Raw genomic sequence first — 23,021 nt, 5'->3', positions numbered from 1 at the left:
GCTGGCCGGCTCCCAAGTCGGTAGCCCAAAAGGCTTCCCCCCACTTGGGAGAGGCCTATAACTCGTGCACCCGCAGAGCGGTCCTCCAGTTCCTCTTGGGAGGCGAACTCCTGCTTCAGTGGAGGCGTAATTCACTGGAATTGTTGTGACAACTACACTGATGTGAAAGATATTTTGAACTTTCTTTCTCTGGTCATCCTATGTCTACAAGAGATCAACTTAGGAACTCTACAAAAATAAAAATAATATTTCAAGGAAGTATAAAGTCTTCCAGCGTAACCGAGAGCAAGCAAGTAGGCTGTCTGGAGGTTCTGCTATTGTTGTCCAGCAGTCACCATCCTTCATTTTAAAACAATAATAATATGCTCGGTATATCTTCAGCCACATCTATCAGTAACACTACATGACTTAGAAGCACTTTTTGAGCAGCTGCCAGAGCCATATCTGGTAGTGGGGGATTTTAATGCACACTCCTCTTTTTGGGGTAGTGAACAAATGGACACTACAGGCCGTATTGTAGATGTAATCCTGTGTTATAACGTGTGCCTACTGAATACGTACTGCTCTCCAAGTACTGGAAAAATGACTCTTGTGGATTTCTATTTTAGTTCGCCATCTGTTTTTATCGATTTTACATCTGATGTTTTGGATAATGCATATTGTCACAGAAGCAGGTAGGCAGGTTTATATTTGCCACAACGTCCAAGCGCCAGCGGAAACGGCCCGGCCGGCTAACCGACTAGCGAGCGAGCTCTCGGGCGAAAAAGAGCGTGCGCCAGCCTCCTGAGCGCGACTACTAGGCAGCGCCAGTAATGCGTTGCGGCATTGCCCCTCCCGGTGGAAAAAGCATCGTCCCGATGCTGCGTGGCGAGGTCAAGCAGAACCGTAGGCTTGACCTAGCGGGCGTGGAAGGGCTTCATCCGGGCAACGTGTACGTCTTCGACTGTGTTTGCCGTCGGGACGTACGAACAGTTCCTTGCGGAATCACTTCGTAGGTGACGTCGCTGAGTTTGCGCAGCACTTCGTACGGGCCGAAGTAGCGGCGCAGAAGCTTCTCGGAGCGAGCCCGCTTGCGAACAGGAACCCACACCCAGACTTGATCGCCAGGGTTGTAAATTACCTCCCTGTGACGAAGGTTATAGCGTTGAGCGTCTTTAGGCTGCTGCGTCCGGAGTCTCATTCGAGCTAGCTGACGGGCGGCCTCAGCGCGGTGGACGAATTGGTCAGCGCCGGCAACTGATGGGAGGGCGACATCGGGCAGTAACATTGCATCCAGCATGGTAACGGCTTCGCAACTGTACACCAAACGAAATGGGGTGGAGCGGGTCGTTTCCTGGACTGCGGTATTATACGCAAATGTTGCATACAGTAGTACCTGGTCCCAGTTCTTATGGTCTTCGTCGACGTACATTGAAAGCATATCAGCAATGGTCTTATTGAGTCGCTCAGTAAGGCCATTCGTCTGAGGGTGGTAAGCTGTTGTTCTGCGATGACAAGTGCCACTGAGCCGCATAACTTCCTGGGTTAGAGCTGAAGTAAATGCAGTGCCTCTGTCAGTTAAAACGACCGCAGGGGCACCATGACGAAGGACTAGGTTAAAGATGAAAAAGTTCGCAATATCAGTAGAAGTGCCGCTGGGAAGAGCTTTGGTTTCACAATAGCGGGTGAGGTAATCAGTGGCAACTATAATGTAGCGGTTGCCCAATGATGACGTAGGAAACGGCCCGAGCAAGTCCATACCGACTTGGTGAAAGGGTACTCGAGGAGGACCAATAGGCTGCAGCAGACCGGCCGGCTTGACAGGCGGCGTCTTCTGACGTTGGCAATCACGGCACGTCTTAACATAGCGCTGGACAATAGCAGCAAGCTTGGGCCAGTAGTACTTTTGTCGTACGCGAGCCAAGGTCCGTGCGCCGTTTTCTCGAAGAAAATCAAGACCAAGGATCAGGTCCTTGGAGCACTCCGCCAGCACAGCAAAGCAAGAGGAGAAAGTTATGTGGCGAATCTCGACTCGGGCGGAGCACACTCCTAGCGGCGTCAGCACATGCCCTCCGGCTGTCCTTATCGGCGTGCCGTGCCAAGGAGTCAGGACTTTGCGTAGGATTGTAGCAAGGCCACGACTCATAACGCAAAAATCAGCGCCGGTATCTACAAGGGCAGTCGTATGATGGTTGTCAACGACGATCGGTATCTCAGCGGAAAGAAGCTCACCGTCGACGAAGTGCGCCGTATCACGGATCATCGGACTGACGGGTCGTTCAGTGCGTCGAAGGTAAGCTTCTGTGATCGCCGGGAGGTCGTCGGACTCGTTGGTCGTTCGGTGCGTTGGTTGGGGGCGTCGGAAGAAAACTGCGGCGATCGTCGGAAAGTGGTCGGACTGCTGTTCGGTGCGGGGGGTCGGAGGTCGGAATGTTTGATCGAATCGGCGAATGGAGGATGTTGGTCATAGTGCTCATCGACGGCGGCTCTACCTCCAAGAGTCGCCGTCCTCAGTTTTCCCGGCGCGGACTTGGGGACTGCCTGAAGGAAGTACGCCGGTTGGGGGAAAACTGTCGCGGCGATGGCGACCTGGACTGGCGTCGCGGCGGGGACGCAGGTGGGACGTTGGCGCTGAGGTACTGGTCGATGTCCCGAGGTCGTTCACCGTAGCGCGGCCGAGGGGCATCCAGTGAGAATCCGCGCAAGCCCATCGGACGGTATGGACAGTGGCGCAGTACATGTTCGGCGTACGCCACACGTGTGCTTTGCGAATGGGCGGTCGAGTGTCGGGCGCATCAGCCGGAGCTGGATGACGGGGTGCAGGACGGACGAGAGGAGCGGGCCTGTAGGGTGCCGGCGGTGCTGGCGCAGGGGTACGCAACGCGTCGCTGTAGGACATGACGTGCGGCGCAGGCGGCTGGGGGGATGGCATTGATGGCACTGCTTGCCGGAGCTCTTCACGTATAACATCCGAGATGCCTCCAACACGCGAGTGTTGCTCGAGAAAGGGCAGCTTTTGCAGTTCTTCACGTACGATGCTTCGGACGAGCTCGCGAAGGGCGCCACTCTCGTTGCCGTTCATCGGCAAGCGGAAGTCCACAGCAGTGATGCTCGCAGAACGATCAAATTGTACGAATCGCTGTTGTAGGGCACGCTCCACACTTGTCGCCTCCTTCTCAGCCACAGTACATGGAGGGTCACGTACAAGGCCGACGAAGATCTGTTCTTTAACGCCACGCATAAGATGGCGCACCTTTTTTGCCTCCGACATGGACGGATCCGCGCGGCTGAAAAGCCGAGTCATTTCTTCTACGAACATGGCGACGCTCTCATTGGGCCACTGCGCTCGGGACTGTAGAGCCAGTTCAGCCATCTCTTTTCTTGCGTCGTTGTCGAATGGTATTCGAACCACATCTTGGCGGCGTCTTCAAGTGAAAAATAAATGTTCCGCAACTTTCGCTCCTCGTCCCACGCATTAAACGCAGCGACCCGGTCGTAGTTGGTCAACCAGTCCTCAACATCCTCAAATTTGTCGCCATGGGACGGCGTGGGCATACGCGGAGCATGGAAGAACAGCGGCTGGGCGCTCACTGGAAGGTGAACGGGCTGGCTTGCTTCTGTAGTCGTCATGGTTCGCGGTAAGGAAAGAAGGGGACCACACTCGGGAGCTAAGCCTCTCAAGCGGCGGCTGGCCTTGTGCACAGGTGTGTCCACGGTGTGTAGCGGGGCTTCGGAGGCACCCAAAAGCTCTTTGGACATGGGATGTACCCAGCACCTCCACCAAAATGTCACAGAAGCAGGTAGGCAGGTTTATATTTGCCACAACGTCCAAGCGCCAGCGGAAACGACCCGGCCGGCTAACCGACTAGCGAGCGAGCTCTCGGGCGAAGAAGAGCGCGCGCCAGCCTCCTGAGCGCGACTACTAGGCGGCGCCAGTAATGCGTTGCGGCATTATGGCAGTTATCATTTGTCTGTCAGTATCAGCCTGTTATCCTCACCATCAATTATCCCAACCAAACCTCAATCCTTGGCAGTGGTGCCACAAAACCATAAAATTGGGTATACACAGGAATGCCGAGAAATGAAAAAGAAAAGAAAGCCTGGGGCATATTGTGTAGGTACCCACCACATGAAAACCTGAAGCTTTTCAGAAGGTGGGAGCGCAAGCACGGTATGCTGTGAAAACGTCATGGAAAGCTTATGTTTTGGAAATGTGGGAGCAAGCTTGGAAGCTAAATGGGAGCTGCTCACCCTTTGCAGTTCCTCTTTTGACAGCACCTGGTACACAAACAAGACATATTGGGGGACCACTTCGCTGCGGTTTCAAAATCATCATACTATAGCCAGTCATTCTTAAAACATAGCCGAAAAACAAACGCTCCCAACAAGTGGAGGGGCAAATGAAAAATACAAGTCTAATTACCCTCCAAGAAATCAATAGAGCACTGTCTGCCAGCAAAAAAACTGCTCCAGGACATGACCGGATGCACTATGAAATGCTTACCCATCTTTCAGAGGCTGCCGTAGAAGCACTCTTGAATTTGTTTAATAAAATATTCATAGAAGGAAAAGCGCCCAATGAGTTGAAAAGAACCGCTGTAGTACCATTTCTGAAATCTGGAAAGCTGGCAGCCTCCCCTGTACTCCATTTCATACATAGCAACTCTGCCAAAGCTAGCGTGCCTGTTCGCTAAGTCCTTGCCAAAAAGTAGTGCGCCATACAGCTAAACTGAACATGGACATATTGTGTTCCATGTACCGTGAACAGCAACCTCCTGCACTTCTTTTTACCTCTTTCACCCTGCGACTCATTGAGACTGCAAGAGGTACGTGTGGTGGTATGACACGCGGCTCGTAGGGTGAATCACTCTTACTGCATCCGTGCCTGAAACGTCCACACTCGGTGAAAATTGTAGGGAGGGCCCGAACACTCAGCACCTCGTAGATTTGACAGTGATTGGTTGTGCTACCACTTCGTTTTGTACCACTCTTTGTTTTCGTCCGAACACTCAGCAAAGCTTCGAGGAGGACAAGTGATATGAGGCGGAGTAATATGGGTTCGTGGGTGCACTACTTCCACTGCATCCACAGCGTTCCCACTATGTATGAACTTGAGTATAGTAGTTATAGGCCAATAGCCCTTACAAACTGTCTCGCCAAATCTTTTGAAAGTGTTCTTAACATAAGATTTAACTTTTCTTTTTGAAGCTTGCGAGCTTCTTGACTTCCATCAATGCGGTTTTAAAAAGGCATGCTCAACAACCAAGCATCTAGTCCGCCTCGAAAATACAATACACAAAACAGAAATACACAAACAGTACTATCTTGCAGTCTTCAATATGGAGAAAACATACGACACAACGTGGAGGTTTGGGATTCTTCGCGGCCTTGGAGAACTAGGCATCCGTGGGAGGATGTTAAACTGCCTAAATGATTTCCCGTTGAACTGATCATTTCAAGCACACTTGGGGTCAACTCTTTCCACGTACTTCATTCAAGAGAACGGGGTTTCTCAGGGGTGTGTTTTCAGCACAACGCTCTTGGCTGTCCATATGCATTCACTCTATGTTGACAACCTTCAGATAGCCTGCACGTCCTCTAACGTAGCAACATGAGAGAGACAAATACAGTTGACAATAAACAAACTAGAGACATGGACAGACAAAAATGGATTCTTGTTCTCCACACAGAAAACAGTGGGTGTTCTGTTCTCACTAAAGCAAGGCCTACAGTCCGACCCCCATCTTACATCCAAACAAAACCTATAAAAAAAAGAAATAAAATTATTAGGCGTTACTTTTGACAAAAACTACAGCGAATGTTTACTACATTGGCATGAAGGTCAGAAAAGTCTAACCAAAACCATGCCACCGGACTATTTTTCTGTGAGGGGGAACTGCAATCATCGTCACACCTGCCAGGAATGCGTGTGCAAGACTGAGCCAAGCAGTTCAAGCTTCAGGACAACCACTTTCGTATCTCTACATTGCCTTTTCAAAGTAATGACGAGTGAGTGCTGCGGGGTCCAAATGAATGAGCGTCGTATGCCATAGACAGGCATTGGTCAAGATTATTTTACTGCAGTGGGGTTGCTGCAAAGCCTCGATGGGCGGAGAGAGAGTTGTGTGCTGAGTGCAGGTTGTACTAGCTGTCGTATCGTGAGAACATTCATTTTGTTTCTTTCAGAACACCATCACATTTTTGTGGGAGATCTGAGCCCGGAAATTGAGACAACCCAGCTGAGAGATGCTTTTGCCCCATTTGGAGATATCTCGTAAGTGGACCACACTTGCCTGCACATAGTCTTTAACAGGCTTCCTGTTACCCTGTTGAGTCTTTTCACTTTTTGCTGCTGGTGCAGTAATGTCAGTAGAATGCTGCTCCAAAGTAAGAGCCATCTAGTAGATGAGCTACTGCCCAAAATTGCAAATACAAGAGCATGATTTCACCCTGGGCTGCATTGCATCAGCTGCCGCTGCTGTCACAGGTGGTGCTTGGATTGTATTGCGACAAATGACGGCCTGCTTTCTTTCTATTTGTTTTTTTCTATACCCAGCAGTTCTTCCATTTGTCAGCAAAATTTCAGAGCAGGCGGGTTGTATATTTTTTGTCTCAAACCACCATCCACAATGGAAGTGCTTACACAACTTTGTTGTACGCCAGTATTCTTCAAAGGAACCCATGCCACACCAGCAGCAGCTGCCCCATCATGCAAGAGCCCTGTCTGCACTTGCTACACACTTGCAAGTGTCAGATTATGCCCCTAGGCCAGTTTTCAGACTACCCTTGTGTGTCTAGGATTGGGAAATAGACACGAGGTCCCTGTGCATCCTATCATGAGGAGACATTCGGTTACTTGCCACGCCTGATTGGAAAACTGGTGTCAGCACCTGTCTGTCGACCCTGTGCTGGTCATTTTATGTCAAAGTTTAAACTACCACACCACCTGGGACTGTTGTCTTGATAGCTTGCTGGCACAGTTAACTGTTTTGTTACCGTGGGTAATATAACGGTTTTTGATAGGTCGTATAAAATTAGCCGGTCGTATTAATGCTTTCCTTACATTGGGGAAAATGACCGTTTTTTGTAAGTTTCAGTAGTTTTTTTTTTATATAATACGTAATGCAGTACTCCGAAACAAAGGTAAATAAATGTTTTCTCAGCATATAAGTTTAATGATTTTTGCATTGCAACTGAAAATTTTGTTAAGAAGATTTTTACAGAAAAAAAAAATAGAAAAACTTGGTAAGACCGGCTTATGTGTAAAACGAAAGCAGTCTTAAGAATTTTTAAAATATGCATAATGTTTGGATTTCTGTTGGCCACTAGCTGTGGAAAAATCAAAGTTCTATCTTGACCACTGTTCTTGCTCCGAAACAGTAACTGGAAACCCTATGATTTGGCACCGGAGTGCAGCCGTCTATGTTCCTGGCTGTTTCCCATCATCGCCAATATCAGAACTGAATCCTGATAAAAAGGCAATATCTTCAGACTAGTAGCTGCCCATATCGTCGATAAAATCATTCGCAGAAGAAGCGGAGACCTGAGATTTGTGACGTTTTAGAGCATGTGCTATCGCATCTTCAGAGCGCATTTAAAAAAATGCCGCCTTGCAGGAAAAAATGCCTACAAGGCAGACGCGCAGCCTGCCTGTCAGCAGTGCCCAAGTCGGGCTAACTGTGCTGAATGGGCACTTGATAAGCTACGATAAGTGGGTCAGCAGCACCGTGCGAGTTGCCCTCATTACGTAATGCACGCGAACCTTGGAACACAGGTGCCATCCATCAGCACGGCCAGGGGCCAGCTGTAATTTTTGTTTTTTTGATGGGTGGTGTGATGGCCGTGGCGAATGTACAAGTGTTCTTTGTAACAACTGGTGGCACCATCCCCTCTTCTTCGGCATGTAGCGAGTGTTGGTAGTGCTGGTCGCCGTGCATAAAAAGTGGCAGACAGCTGGGCGCGCCGTCGTTCATGAAGGAAAGCCATGGAAAGAAAAGTTGCTTATGAGGTACGCTCCTCAAGACTCGTGTGTGGCTACCAGTGTCTGTCAGCCATTAGTATACGGGGCGCCTTTCCGGCAGTGGATTTCATGCTAATATCTACTGTCCAAGACAGGATAGTCTGCAAAATTTTTTACTGATACGATCGTGTTTTAAGAGCCACTTGCTTTTCATTAATGCACTAGTTGCATATGTCTTTCTGTGCAGCTTCTCGAAGTTGCTGGTATTCTGTCGTGCCGAAAAGTTGATGAGCATTGATGTCATGTTAATGACATCTGCACTAGACATGTATATGCTGCGATAGTAGGATACACCTTCAAGGAAAGGTGCAATGGTTTTCAAATTGCATGACATGCAATGCATGGGAAGAAAGGACCTTGTAAATCGTCTGTCAATTTTTTTGCAATTGCGCCACTTCCAGCATTGCCTTGTACCCTATAGTCACATGGGCAGCCTAACCGCGGTGATACTTAATTGCGGTTCGCCTTTGTCACATAACTCGCCACCGTTCTCGGTCACGGTAACCAAAGGTCCCTTGGGTAAACGAAGCTACTCAGTACAACCCAAACTCAGAACAAGCCAAACTTCAGTTGTCATGGAACAGTGCAGAATGACTGGACAGTACAGGAGACATTGCATCACATAATCACTTTATTTCCTAAAGACCCCCAGTTAGGGGGTATTACATAAGGGGTGGGTACAGATAGAAACAAACTTTGTGTACAAAGATGTTATTCGTTAAATATGGCCATTAAACACTTCGAAAATGAGGATGGACAGGTGGTTGCAGTGACGTCGTGTGGAAGGCCATTCCAGTCTTTGGCTGAGCGAGGGAAGAATGACGCAGCAAACGCCTGTGGACGGGAAACTTGCAGGGGATGACCAAGGCGGAGTGAAATGCATGCTAATGTAGGGTGGAATACGCAATGTGTTGTAAAAAAACTTCTGAAATAAACACATACTGGCGATACGGCGACGACAAGCAAGATTTGTTAGGCTCAACTCTGCTTTTAAAGATGATATGCTATATCATATGAATAGCATGAATGAATGAATCTATTGGCTCGGTTCTGTAGCTATTCTAGTGATGTTAACAAATAGATTTGGTTAGGGCTTCAAATGGGAGATGCATATTCTGGTTTTGTTTGAACCAGGGACTTGTAGGCCAGAAGCTTAACGTCTGGCGGTGCGTGACGCAAATGACGTTTCAAGAAACCAGGGGTTTTGATAGCTGATGATAGAATGTTAGTGGCATGCGCATTCCAGGGCATAAGGTTACACGCAAGTATTTATAGGAATTGGTAAATTCTGCGAAACCAGAGATTACATAAGGGAATAAAAGGGGCTTGCGTTAGCGGTGAAATGACATGTGTTTTGCATTTATTGTGGTCAAGCTCCATGAGGTTTTGGAGTGCTAGCTGATTGGATTGGTTATTAATTGTGTGGTAGGCAACGCAGTCATCGGCAAACATGCGGATGTTAGAGGAAGCATGCATGGGTAAATTGTTTATATGTATAAGAAAGAGAAGAGGACCAAGCAACTGAACCTTGGATGCCTGATGCTACTGGGAGTGAATTGAAGGCTTGATTATTAACATAGACAAACTGGGAGCAACCTGCTAAAAATTATTTTAGCCATTGTAATACATTAGGGTGTAAATTTGAAAGGAAAGTTTTAGTAGTAAGTGTTTGTGAGGTACTTTGTCAAAGGCTTTAGCAAAGTCCTGAAAGATTGTATTGGTTTGAAGGTTAGAATCAAGATTGATGTGCAGATCATGAACGAAAAGGGCTAATTGTGTTTCGCAGGTCAAGCCCTTATGAAATCCTTGCTGAGAGTGATGGAAAAAGAGTCTGGGAAATTCATTGTCTACAAAAAAATGACATGCTCCGTGATTTTTCATGGTACACTAGTCAAGAAATGGGGCGATAGTTAAGGGGCAATTCGTTGTTACCTGATTTGAAGACCAGAATAACCTTACGGTCGCTGGGTATGTTACATGTGTGAAGTGATCTTGCGAACAGTAAATGTAAGTATGCTGCAGAGACGTGCCGAGTATTAAAGAAGAGCTTTGAGTTGATTTCGTTAATACCGGTTTAAGAGGATAGCTTAATATTTTTGGTAATGCAGGCGATTCCTTGAGCAGAAAATGTGGCTAAAGGCATTGCAGGTATTGGATATGCAGTTGTATTAGTGGCGTGTCAATTTCTTCAGTGAAAACATATGTGAATGCAGTGTTAAATATGTTCGCGCGTTCAGCGTTGCTGGCCTCTTATCCAAGTGCATTAGTAAGAGTAATAGTGCGTGTCTGCTGGAGGTTTAGTACTTGCCAGAATTTTCGCGGATTGCTGAGTAGGGTTATTGGGAGATCTATGCCAAAAAATGTGCATTTAGCGTTTCGAACGGATTGCAGATATATGTGCTCAGCCGTGTAATACTTGTTCCATGCGCTTGGGTTGAGTTTTGCTGCTTGGAAAATAACCGTTTTTTCTGGTTTTCGAGCGTTGCTGTCCTGGCATGTTTCAATGTTGGTATTCCGAATGTCTTAGACAATTAGAAGTCTAGCCTGAAAAACAAACATAAATAACTGATGGTGCAAAAATTGGGTGGTGTTTGGGAAAATTAGGAAAATGTCAGTTTAGTAAAACGTACAGGTGGTTACAACTTTGGCTGTTTTTTTGTAGCAATGTGAATTAAAAGTATCGTTTTTGTTAGTCTGTTCAGAAATGAATCGGCATCTTCATGAAACAAAATTTGAATGTTATCAGAGATGTTGCAGTGGGGAACAGCATACGACGTCCCCACTGGGATTTAACTACTGGGTCGGCATCGACTGATACGAGCAGCACATGCAATGTGGGGAAGCCACAGGAGCGAGGAGGCCTCTTCCCTTCCACAGAATGGCTCACGAGAATCGGATGCTCCGGAAACAGTGCTGTCATAATTCGAATCTGCCAGAGGCAAAGAACTTGCTATCACTACGTGTGATATGTGCTTAATTTAACTTCATGTGTCTGCTTTTCTGGCATCCAGTCAATGCATGAGTAAGACAGTCCTGTGCATTCGAGGGTTGGCACCGTGCAAACCCTCGGAAGCTTTCTTCGAGGTCTTTCTCTTGTTCATACCCGGTGAACGTTTTAACAGTGCGCGAGACAGGCACTGACAGGTTTGCCTCTCGCCTTGGCAGCATGCATACAACTGCCACATACTGGCTGGCCAACTTTATTGGAAAAAAAAAAAAAAAAAGATGAGTAAAACACATTGAGCGATGCCTACCACCGTCACTTTGTTTCTTAAAACTGCCGGTCTGATTAGAAAACAGCGAATGTCTGTTCCACCATATCGGGCCCACGCCTCCTATGAGCCAGAAATAAAGGAACATGGAGGCTGCGGTTATACAGCAGAAAAGTGATGCTGGTTAAATGCTGTAGAAATAGCATAGCTGCTGAACTGGAATGCTTAAACGACACAGCGCAATCTTTAGATTCGAGGAAAACTATAAAACAATTTTATACGCGGTGCTAAAGGTCTGCATGGGCCGGTGTCTAGACTGGACCCGGCCCTGCTCACCACTTCTTCTGTTCAAACTTCGAACCCAGCCGCGGCTGTATCAGTCTCTAATGGCCGGCCCGGTCCGGTGCTTATTTGTCATGCCCGTGCTTTTCATGACGAAATTTCACTCCAAACCAAAGGAAGAAGTACAACAAGCAGTGAAGAGAGATCTGTGTAGCAGCTGAAAAAGCTGCAGAAACGCAACCTTGGGTTCGTACCAGTGACGAGTTTTTACTCAAGCTGGGCACACCGAAAAAAATAGGATTATCAAAAGAGCACTGCATGCCATGCTTTTCAGTGGCTAGTGAGGAAACACTTTAGGAGAGAAATTTCTGAAAACTTCTTCTTCAGCGCAAGTGTAGCCTGTTCTCCTCGTAAGTGCTCTAGGATGCTAAGTGTACTAAAGTGAACTATGAGCGCATTGTTACAGGCTTAGCTTTGCTTGCATTATGAGGAAACTTCATACAACAGTGACAAATAGGGCATTATCTGTTTTCAAATAAGGATAGAGCTCCCCTTTGAGCAGAACTGGTAACTTTATAAAGCCACGCTGGGTTGCCATTTTGAAACTCTGGTTCACATGACATGACTAGCAGAGCTGACACTCTAAAATCGTAACATTGGCAACTGGGAGAGACCTTTTCTGTAGCCTTGGCGCTGTTTGGAAGCTGCTCGTGGCAATTGCTCTGTTCTCGCCTTGAAGGTCTTTGGTGATTTTGTCTCTTGCAGGGATTGCCGGGTGGTGCGTGACCCACAGACACTCAAGTCCAAAGGCTACGGCTTCGTGTCATTTGTCAAGAAAGCGGTTAGTGTTGTATCTTTGCATAAGTCAGGAGTGGCACAGCTGTGCCATTAGCGTTATACAGCAAAAACTCATTAGTTCAGAAACCTGGAGAATTTGAACTGCTTGCTCAGTCCTGGCTGGTGCCCATGCAAGCCTATGGTGTCATAAGCTCACTAATTCGGACACTGCAGCTCTCGCACTGGCTAATTCGAACGGACTTCCAATGGGAGGCCACGTCCAGGTATGAGCGGGAGATAGTCGAAAGAGCCCTACTCAAAAACTGCATTCCATGCTGCCACATCACTTGCATCCCACGCACCTCTGACAACAACAGACGTGACAACAGAACAGTCCATGCTCATAGTTTTGGTTTCACTTTTCCAAGCCGTTTGACCAGCCAGCCAACCGACGCTGGTGTTCGCTGCCGTCGTCGCATGCCATTCGTGGTTCATGCAGCTAAGCCTCCTCACACGCTACTGAGCACCGTGAAAGACTCTGGAGAAGCCTGATTTTGGAGTTCTGCCTCGACGCTCCCGGCAGTATACGTGCAACAAATAGAGCATTGATGGAAACGTGAAGAATATTTAGTCATACCAATCATACTCAAAAGCACGCACTCATTGCCCACTCTCTCTCTCTATAAATTTGCCATGATGCAAGCAGTTCTTCAGAGTTATTTTAGGGTCGTTCAATAATTCTGACTTTGGGTAATTGAAGAATTTTTTTTCCCGGTCCTTTGGAGTTGAAATTAATGAGCTTTCACGGTACTGGCCAAAATGGTAATTTTGTGCACAGTAGTATGTTGACGGCTTTCTGGCTCTCGTAGGGGTTGATGAATATTTGAAATTTCAAATAGTTTTTGATTTATCTTGTTGTTCGATTGACACTTCACTTTTTCAAAATGTTCAAGCATTGTAATTATACGAAAATAAATTTCCTCTTCATCTGGACGCGCGGCCAACCACCATGGCATTTCCAAGCTGCATTCACTAATTACAGCACTTTGCATTGTTGCTTCGTTTAGCTTTTTTCTAGTGGAATCCACTGCAAGAACATTGCGAAAGCGTACACTTGTTAATATCAGGCCCTTCATAAAGCCAGTGCATTGACTGCTAACGGGAGCTGTACAGCCGCTGTGCACTCGCGGAAAATGGAGGTTGCAGATGGCACATTTGACGAGTGGCGCTGAACGCAGCAGTGATGGGAGGGGATTTTTGCCCTGTATGCAACTTGCATGCTAGCTTGCTACAGATGCTTGGCTGCATTTATCCTTCCATATCTGACCAGGACGCCGAAAATGCAATTGGAACCATGAATGGCCAGTGGCTGGGCAGTCGAGCAATCCGCACCAACTGGGCGACGCGTAAGCCTCCCGCCAACAGAACACAGGCTGAAGGTGAGCAACCTGTCCTGTTACTATGGGTCGTTTTGAAATGGTCCCAGAGCACCTGGGGTAGCAGTTTGGCATTCTGAGCATGACACGAGCTTAGTTGAGGTGGAGGGTGCAAGGCAGCTTGGTTGGATAAGCCTCAGGCTGCTTGTGTTCAAGTATGCACATAATGTCTCTTTTTTGTATTGGATCGACAGCACATCGGGAGCATTCAAGTGTAGGGTGTTTAGAAGTGCCGGCTTTTCTGCCTTTCAACTCTTTGAGGAAGGAAAACACAGGTAATCAGCAACGGCACTACTAGACACAAAGTAGGGGGACCAGGTTCATGAAGACATGGCATGCACTCTCAACTTTGCATGAACAGCCTCTGTCATAGCCCAGGGGGTTTGCTTCCAAGCCATGTGCTCTTGTGGAAATCCCACCTTTCGGAGGGCGTGGCTCAGGAGACACCCCCTCAGGCTCTAAATAAACATGTGACAAAGTGCATAGCTGAGGACTTTTGGAGGAAGAGTTAGATTATTTTCGAGGGGGAGGGGGGATATACAGGTTATATTTCAGCTGAAGTCACTCTATAAGGACACGATGTCAAAATTTTGTAATCTTAAGCATTGAAGAGAGGAAAGTTCAAGTTGTATACTATATTGTTGAGCCCCTCACACTCTTCCGATCTTCGCCAACGTGACTGTGCATGTCCAGTGACTCAAGCCATACTGCAACCTGGTTGTGTTGTCAGCACCATGAGTCGCTCAGGTGGCTCCTTTCCCCCTCAGGGCCATTGTGAAGAAGGGCATTAGCCTAGCTGCACTGCCATCGCTCAGAGCGAGAGTTGGCTGACCCTCATAGACTAGAGACTTGTTTTGCTGCCGTGGTTTCTCCTCTGCCTAAGCACTGACTGAAGTCCCCGTTACAATATCAGTTTTTTTTTTTTTTTTTGCAATCAATTTCTTGCTCATTGCAGCTGCTTAGTTTTGTTTTTCTTGTATTCTTTGTATATTTAACCAATAAATTTCTGAAAATTTTTGCACGCGCAACTCTGGCTTTTTTTCTTTTCTTTCAGAAGTATAACTAATAAGCTGCAGTTTGATGTATTACAATGTGCACTGCGTATACCACTTCTTGAAGAAATAATTTTTATTAAACACTGAAATCAGTCAAGAAAGAGTTGAGAGCTCTCTGTTTAACCTGCATGCCTCACTCCGATATTGCATATCCAGCATGTTCATACACAGCGGCATGTCAGTGTTCTCTGCCAGGACTGGAATGGCCTCTCCGCACATTGGTGTGATTGCCAGCCTGTGCCATTTTCAAATCTGTCATCAAAAAACCACTTTCCTCCAGCATGTTAACTCAGTGTGGCAGTTCACTTCGTTAGGCACTGGGAAAGAAGCACTGCACTTGGTTTAGGGCAACTGTGTCAAAAATTTTGTGTCAGCCGCACAAGCAGAGCGGCCCTTGTAGCTAATCTCTGTGTTCAATATTGCAGTCGACATAACCACAAGCACGAAGCCCCTGACCTTCGACGAAGTCTACAATCAGTCCAGCCCCACCAACTGCACAGTATACTGCGGCGGCATCACGCAGGGCTTATCAGGTATGTTCACAGAATGTGAGGCAGATCTCTTGTCAGCCCAGCTTTGAAGATGCGTGGTGGGATTTTGAGGGGTTCTCTGTGCATTGCTGTGGGCCTGTCTTCATGGCCACTGCTTTAGTCCCGCCTGGTCTGGGATGAGCAAAAACAAGCACAGGGCGTGTGCTGGGCAACAGTTGGCCTTCTACTCCATCTCATGCATCAGGTGCAATGCTGTCCATGGCCGAGTGGTCAAGAGAAAGTGTGCATTTAATCAAGCTGGTGGCAAACGTGTTGTTTGGTAAGCCTGCAGGCAAAGGGTGTTTCTCTCGCCACTACTTTTTGGTCGTGGATGCAGGAAGCGCAAAGCAAGACAGCGTTGCACTTGGTCAAAGCCTGGAGGTCAGGCGAAGTCTGGCTCGCACAAACCTTCGGCATACTAGGCAGGATTGCCTTGTTTCTTATCATCCAAACTTATAATCATGCCTGTGCTGATTTGTCGTAAAATACCATGCGCAAGGGCTGCACCCAGTCAAAATTTCAAAAAAGAAAAAAGAAATGCTCATCTTGCATGCCATTCTGCGACCACATCATACTAACAGCTTGTACATACATCCTTAAAATCCTTTTTCAGCCCAAACATCTCTGTTGCCCAATTGTCACGAAATGCCCATCCCGAATACTGTTCAACAACAAGCCTCACGCGATTAAGCCGTTGCTCTTGCGCTTCAAAGAAAAATGCCAAGCTCTGAACATACTAAATGAAATTAAAAGTATTGCCCCAAGACACGAAGTGCTACCACCGTGGTACACTCTCCCCACAGTGTGTGACGTCACACTAGCACGCCTCAGGAAAACCTGTACCCCACATGACCATATAATACAAGAATATCTAGCGCTACAAGAAAAATACAGAAAGTACACTGCATTTTATACTGATGGGTCAATCACTCATGCTCATGTAGGAAGCGCAGTAATACAAGGAAAAAATGAAAATGCAGTACGACTGCCCTCATGTGCTACAGTTTTCACTGCGGAGTGTTATGCTATTAGTGTTGCGGTACAGAAAATAACAAATGAAAACATCAAAAACAGCATCATTTTTACAGAATCACTGAGCGTCCTTACAGCATTAAACTCCAAAAATGCCACGGAGCCACTGATAGGAAGCATCATACACAGTATAGTAAAGGTCACAGCACAAAAACATGTTATAAAATTCTGCTGGGTTCCCAGTCACGTTGGTATTAGGGACAATGAGAGAGCCAACATGTGTGCTGCACAAGCCAGAACCATGGAAATAAAACATGTGAATTTGCCTCCTAGGGATTACATGAAGTTAGTACGTAGCAGACTAAGAGCCAAGTGGCAAGCTTCTTGGGAAAATGAAGGAAACAACAAGCTGCATACCATAAAGCCCATTTTAAAAGAATGGAAATCATGCCGCCATAAAGAGCGTTTTATCGAAGTAATTTTATGTCGTTTACGCATAAGTCACACACACATCACCCATAACTTCTTATTAACAAAAAAAGACAAACCTGTGTGTGAAATGTGTGGTGAGGAGCTCATGGTAAATCACATTTTAATTTCTTGTTCGCATCTCGAAGAACTTAGAAAAAAATTTTTACGGTATTTTACAATGAACACGTTCCATTTCATCCCGCATTGCTTTTAGGCGAGCAAACACTTGTCGAGTTTTCACTTGTTTGTAAGTTTCTAAAGAAAGCCATTGTTTTAAATCTATTATAATGTAACCTCTATACACTTGACATAACATCATCTAACCTTGTGTTTGGCACATGCACCATAAAACCCCATATAACTAACTAACATACCGTATTTACTCGCATAATAGGCGCACTTTTTTTCCTGAAAATCCGGCTCAAAGTTCGGGGTGCGCCTATTACGCGGGGTAAAATTTTCGGAAATTTTTCGACTCGCAAAATTGAACACGCCGCGTAAACGCACTCGTGTACGGGCCGCACCCCGTTTTCGCGAAGAAAATGTAAAAAAAAAAAAAAAGATCCGTGTAAGGGCCGCACCGAAACTTTGCACGACACACGCGGGAATAGCCTTTGGAATGCACGCGCCGAGGCCTCCGCGATCGGCTCCGGCTGCGCGCAATGGGCGCTTGATCGTGTAGGCCACGCACGTGCACAGGAGCTTCCAGACGCCGCCCACGGAGAGCGAGGCCAAGCTCATCATCATCATCATCGTTTTCCTCCGCCGCGAGCTTTCGCTATCTCTATCGCCATCAGCATCTCCAGCTCGTTTTTTTTTTTTGTTGTTGTTGTTGCTGTTGCTGTCAAGTGCCGGGATTTGCGGTAGCGCGATAGTTATCGTGGTTTATGGCTTTGCCGCGGAGCGTTGCTGTTTTAGCTCGACGGCCAAGCACCTTAACAGCTACACGGCTGGGAGTTTGCTCTCGAACATGGCAAGCGTGCGGCAGGTCGGAAAATACGACGTGGCCGAGAAGTGCGGCAGTTGCGACTGCAGTGTCCCTAAATTTTCATACGCGACTCCAAGCGCCGAGGTTTTCGTGGGCCTAAGTCGGGAACGTTTCCGGCTGGAGATGAAGCTTTCCAAACAGACGTTTAAAGTGAGCATCCCTGAAAACTGTGTGCGGCTGTTCTACGCGATGTCGTTGTACGTGCTGTGGGTCCGCAGCAGCACTAGTGAGGACTAGTAGTCAGTTCAGCGAAAACTTTGTTAAAATAAAGATTGGGGAGCGGGGGGTGGCGAGGTGTCGGCTTGCAATCGTGTAAATACAGTATTGATCACAGTGCCAAGTTCGGGTTGCTCTTATTATGCGCGGAAATAAAAAAAATCTGATTTTTCGCGCCCTAACTAGGGGTGCGCCTATTATGCGAGTGCGCCTATTACGTGAGTAAATACGGTAATACTGGCCTTCCTGCAGTCTGGTATCTATGCTAGAATCTTGCTTGCATTAGTCAAAATTAAAAAAAAAATGCTTATCTTGTATGCCATTCTATCACCACATAATACTGGCCTTCCTGCAGTGTGGTATCTATGCTAGAATGTTGCTTGCATTTTTCTCTTGTTAAGGAGGGACAGAGATCTTTTTTTAATTTTTGGACTAAATGCAATGTAAGTGCACAGTCTTAATCAGTTTATGCTGATTTCAAATATGTAACCACTTTTCTGATATGTCAGTTAGTTTTCAAGTTACTGGACATTTTCACTCCTTTGTTTGCAAAAACAATAGGAAGAAACTGATCAGAAAACTATTATTAATATGTGGCTAGATAGTATACAGTACAAGGAATACAATGTAGAAAGTACTTTTTGATTAAGCCAATATTTTACAACTTGAAGTTCACTCTAGAGAGGACTGCTTGAAGAGCAGTTTAAATTGGAGTGCACATAAAAAATAGCAAGCAAAAATAGAGAAATCTGTTCCCAACAGTGTATACTTAATCATTTAGCAGCATGCTGCAATAAAAACTATTCCTTTATCTGCTCTAGATGCAAAGGTGTCTTCTCTTGTAAACTAGAAAATACTGTAAAAACCCACGTATAATACGAGGTGAAGTTTTAGAGACTCGAAATGGGGAAAAAAGTTTTACCCGCGTATAATATGAGTGACACAAGCTCAGAGAAGACATTTATTCAAATCTCATCCCGCACTCCACTTCAATCACTTTATTCTTCAGTAGATCTTTCTTCGGACATTGCTTTGTCCGACAAATCATCCCAAATGTACTCATCTTCCGTGCCATCGAGGGCGTTCGAGATGCCGCGCTTCTTAAGCCCGCTTTGGCCGCCCGGTTGGTGTCACTGCAGGCTCACCTGAGCGCATCCACTCTGCGTAGCACCGCTGGGCTGCGTCCCTGAACGGTTTGTTTACACAACCATCAAGCGGCCACGAAAGCTTCGTCGCGTTCCGCTGCACGCGAAAGGGGCTTCTTTCTGTCGTGGCCATCCACGAATGCTTCCTTCGACGACAGCAAACTGCCTCCCGGCCGCACTGTTGCCGATGTTCTCCGCAGCTAAAATCACTTTTCACTTGAAAGCAGCTGAGTACTGTTTTCGAGGCCCTGACATCGTGCTCCCCAAAACAATATCCACTTCGCGAAGCGTGCCTTACATGCGAGCATGTGCATTGTCAACAGGCACACGGCACACCACGAACCCCGGCGCAACGAACGGATCAACAAAGTAAAGACGTCTTGACGTCGTTTGTCGAGAGTAACGAAGCCAAGCCGTAGCCACGCGCCAATAGCAAAGCCAAGCCGTAGCCACGCCGCAAAAACGAAACCAAAACTTTGAGCAACTTGGAAAATTTTTGTTTGGATCCGCAAATAGTACGAGGCGGAAATTTAGGACGCTAATTATGGGGGAAAAAAAACCTCGTATTATATGCGAGTTTTTTACGGTAGTCAAATTTTCTTTTGAGAAAACAAAGAAAAAGAAATGGAGAAAATACTGACCCACGAAATGAATAAATTTGTGAATATGTAGAAGATTGACTGTAAATGTCGAAAGTGCCCTTGTTGTAGCCTTCTTTTTTTCCGTGATTTTTCAGGCCCTCAGGAGCCCTTAAAAGAGAAAAGAGCTGAACAAGCGTCATATAAGGGCTTGTACGCACCCAAACTTTCCATGGCCCACGCGGGAATCTATGCACGTGTCATGGCCTCTGCAATCAGCTCCGGGAAAGAGTGAATGTTTGGAAATTCTAAAACGCAAACCGAATATCGAACATATTCTATTCATATTTGAAATTTCGAATATTCACACACCCCTAGTGACAGCATACGGGTGCCTCTCTGGAAACTCATTGGAGGGTGGGCAGGTGGCTCTGCTCTTTCAAGGATTGCACAGCACTCGTACGGGGAGGAAAATGCACTGAGGGGTGCACACGGGGCCAATTTAATTCCGCTGGGGCACCTCGTGTGCCTTGCTTTAGGAAGCTAAGTGGATGCTGCCATCAGGGTGCTGGCAGTGGTTACAACAGGGCTTATGGTTCCCATTTTTTCTCATTTTCAGAGGAACTAATGCAGAAGACCTTTAGCAGCTACGGTGCCATACAGGAGATCAGAGTTTTTAAAGACAAAGGATACGCATTCATCAGGTATGTGGGGCTGGGCAAACTGCTGACAGTGTGGAAAAAGGCAGTGGTGCACTTCCTTGTGGCAGAGCAGCCAGGTACTGGCAGCAGAAGACTAATGCACTAATTTCTTTTGCCAGTCAGTTATTTATAGTGACACCCCGTTAATTCGGATTTCACGGGATTGGAGAAAATATCCGAATAAACTGAATGTCAAACTATCATGAGGGCCAAAAATAACAGTGCAACCATGAATTTACTCGAGTGGGGAGCTTGAGATGTTCCAAAAATGAAAGGACATGATGTCAGCATGTTCAACTGCAGCAAACTGCATGTTGAGCAACTTCAAGAAAACGCGCCCTTTATTACCGCATATATTCTGTATTGCAAACTGCACTCCCTTTTGGTCTTGCATTGCCCTATTGCTATTAAACTTTCGTATTCATTCATTCAGAATTGCAAGTTACCTTCACTTGTACAGAAAACTACATGCACCAGTATTTTGGGGGTGGAGTGCATTGGTGGCAAAAGCAGTCATTGCAGCCATCACTAATCAAAGCTGCCACTCAGCACACACCGTGTTCAGGGAAATTTACAGTGGTGAAGGGGGGGTCCTGCTGTTAGTATATGGTGCAGGTGCTAGGTTTGTTTGGCAGGTTTGCTTCAAGGGGCATAAGCATATACCGTGTTGAAACAGTAGTCACAGTTGCCAACTTCAGCACTTTCCTTGGGTGACACTGTAGTGGCCTTGCAAGTGAGCGCCCGCAGCCCCTGTGAGTGGAGGTGGCACAGCAGTGTGCTTGTGTGGCACGCAGGTTCGGCACGAAGGAGGCCGCCACACATGCCATCGTGGCCACGCACAATTCAGACGTGAACGGCCAGACAGTCAAGTGCTCTTGGGGCAAGGAGGCCACTGACCCCAACAACCAGCAGCAGCCTCAAGTGAGTCCAGGAGAGCTCAGCAAGCATCCCTCCTGGCCAGAGCAGCGCAACCGCTCGTCCCCTGGGGTGATCACCCTTCACCTGCTGCAGATCCTGGGGTGCAGCATCGCGCCGCTGCACTTCCAGCGCGAGTTTCGGAAACAGTGCCAAGGCACACTCTGGGCAGAGAACTGCACATCTTGCATTATACATCTGCCCAGTGTTGGTGCCTTGGCACGTTCCGGTTACTTTCCATTTTACTGCACGTGCGATCGTACGCTTCTTTCTGCAGTGTCTCTGATACATGTGTGCCATGCACATTTGCCTCTCCCTCCTCCTTTTTTTTTTTTATGTACAGGCGCAGACAGAAGTAAACGCAGTGCGCCGCACAGGAAAGAACTGCGTGTCAGCACCGCCTAGTCGAACCAGACGAAAGCTCAAAATCGCTGCGCGCATGTGCAGACCCCCTACCGGCGCAACCCTCTCATTGCTCCGCTTGCCTCACATTCGGCCCGCGTCTGTGTCATGCTGATGATGATCACGATTGGATGGCCGCTCCCTATGTAGCGAGCGGGCATTTCGGAATGCACAGCCGCTGCCTTGATAAGGTAGATTCCGCGGGGACGACACTACCATTATGCCGCTTGATCTGAGACAGCTGGAGGCATGTCTCCATCAAAAATAGCCCGCGTCCTTCGAACTTTCTATGCCTCTGGGATTCATTTGCACCTCGCTATCGACCAAAAGTGCTCAAAACACTCATCTACCGCCTCAGTTTCGGGTTCCTTTATTAGAGTTGGTTTTCGCTTTGCTCCTATGAGGAACCCATACTGCGGCAATGCATGCACCCTGTGTGTCTGTCCTGCAGCACACTGCTTCTGCACTGGAACCTCACCTAGTAGCTCAGCTAACCATCGCTGCGGACGCTTTTCGCAGTGCGATCAAGCGTCGTGAGGATAGTGACTACTCCCAGAGGAGCTGGAAGCTTTTGCGGGTTGCAACGCATATGTTGTAAAACAGACTGATGTCTATATGTGACCGGCAGCATGAAGTAATATAACTCGCACAGTGCAGTTAGGATTGCTGCCGGTGTCTGTCGTGGCTCATTCTCTGATTAGTGGGTGCACACGGGTGCTTATATGCTGAATTTCGCACGTGCGGCTCGCACCAGTGACGCACCACTGCCGTGGCATTCACGTGTGCGAAACAGTGGCTGCTTGTAGTCGCCTGAAGATCCAAAGGTGCACGCAAGGTGATTACCCGAGCTTTGCTCCGCACATGACAGCTCGATATGCAGCGCGCTGTCCCAGTGGCGATAAGAGCAGGTTCCAGTACAGGAGCAGTGTGCTTCACGGGAGACGGACAGCGTGCATGCATTGGTGCTGCGTTGGCGCCTCGCAAGGGCAAATTGAGTTATAGATGATAACTGTAGGAAATTAACACGAAATTGCAGCAGTGCACGGAGTGTTTCGAGCATGTCTGGTTGCCAATGAGACACAGGTGAGTCCAAGAGGCAAAAAAAATTCGAAACATGCGGGTTATTTGCGGCGTAAGCGTGCCTCCAGCTGTCTCAGATCAAGCGGCATAATGGTAGAACTGTACCCGCCGAATCTACCTTATTAAGGCAGCGGTCTATGCATTCCAAAATACCCGCTCGCTACACAGGGAGCGGCCATCCGATCGCGATCATTATCAGCATGACATAGACGCGGGCCGAATGCAAGGCAAGTGGAGCAATGAGAGGGTCGCGCCGGTAGGG

At 47.3% G+C, this 23,021-nt stretch overlaps 1 protein-coding gene across 4 annotated transcripts in view; it reads left to right on the top strand.

Annotated features, from left to right (window-relative positions):
* The window catches only part of Rox8 (TIA1 cytotoxic granule associated RNA binding protein Rox8), a 142,258-nt gene that overhangs the window by 90,040 nt on the left and 29,197 nt on the right, over positions 1–23,021 (top strand). For 3 of the 4 annotated variants that reach the window (XM_089578291.1, XM_089578289.1, XM_089578288.1), the window contains 6 exons: positions 6,166–6,253; positions 12,259–12,334; positions 13,601–13,709; positions 15,187–15,294; positions 20,281–20,365; positions 21,157–21,349. In XM_089578291.1, the coding sequence (XP_089434417.1) occupies positions 6,166–6,253; positions 12,259–12,334; positions 13,601–13,709; positions 15,187–15,294; positions 20,281–20,365; positions 21,157–21,349 (659 nt within the window). The remainder of the gene's footprint in view (positions 1–6,165; positions 6,254–12,258; positions 12,335–13,600; positions 13,710–15,186; positions 15,295–20,280; positions 20,366–21,156; positions 21,350–23,021) is intronic. The other variant, XM_089578290.1, reaches the window with a different exon arrangement.

This window comes from Amblyomma mixtum, chromosome 3 (genome assembly GCF_055824585.1).
Source record: "Amblyomma mixtum isolate Tamu chromosome 3, ASM5582458v1, whole genome shotgun sequence".
In the NCBI taxonomy this organism is placed as follows: Eukaryota; Metazoa; Arthropoda; class Arachnida; order Ixodida; family Ixodidae; genus Amblyomma; species Amblyomma mixtum.
This window is presented reverse-complemented; position numbering and strand designations above follow the sequence as displayed.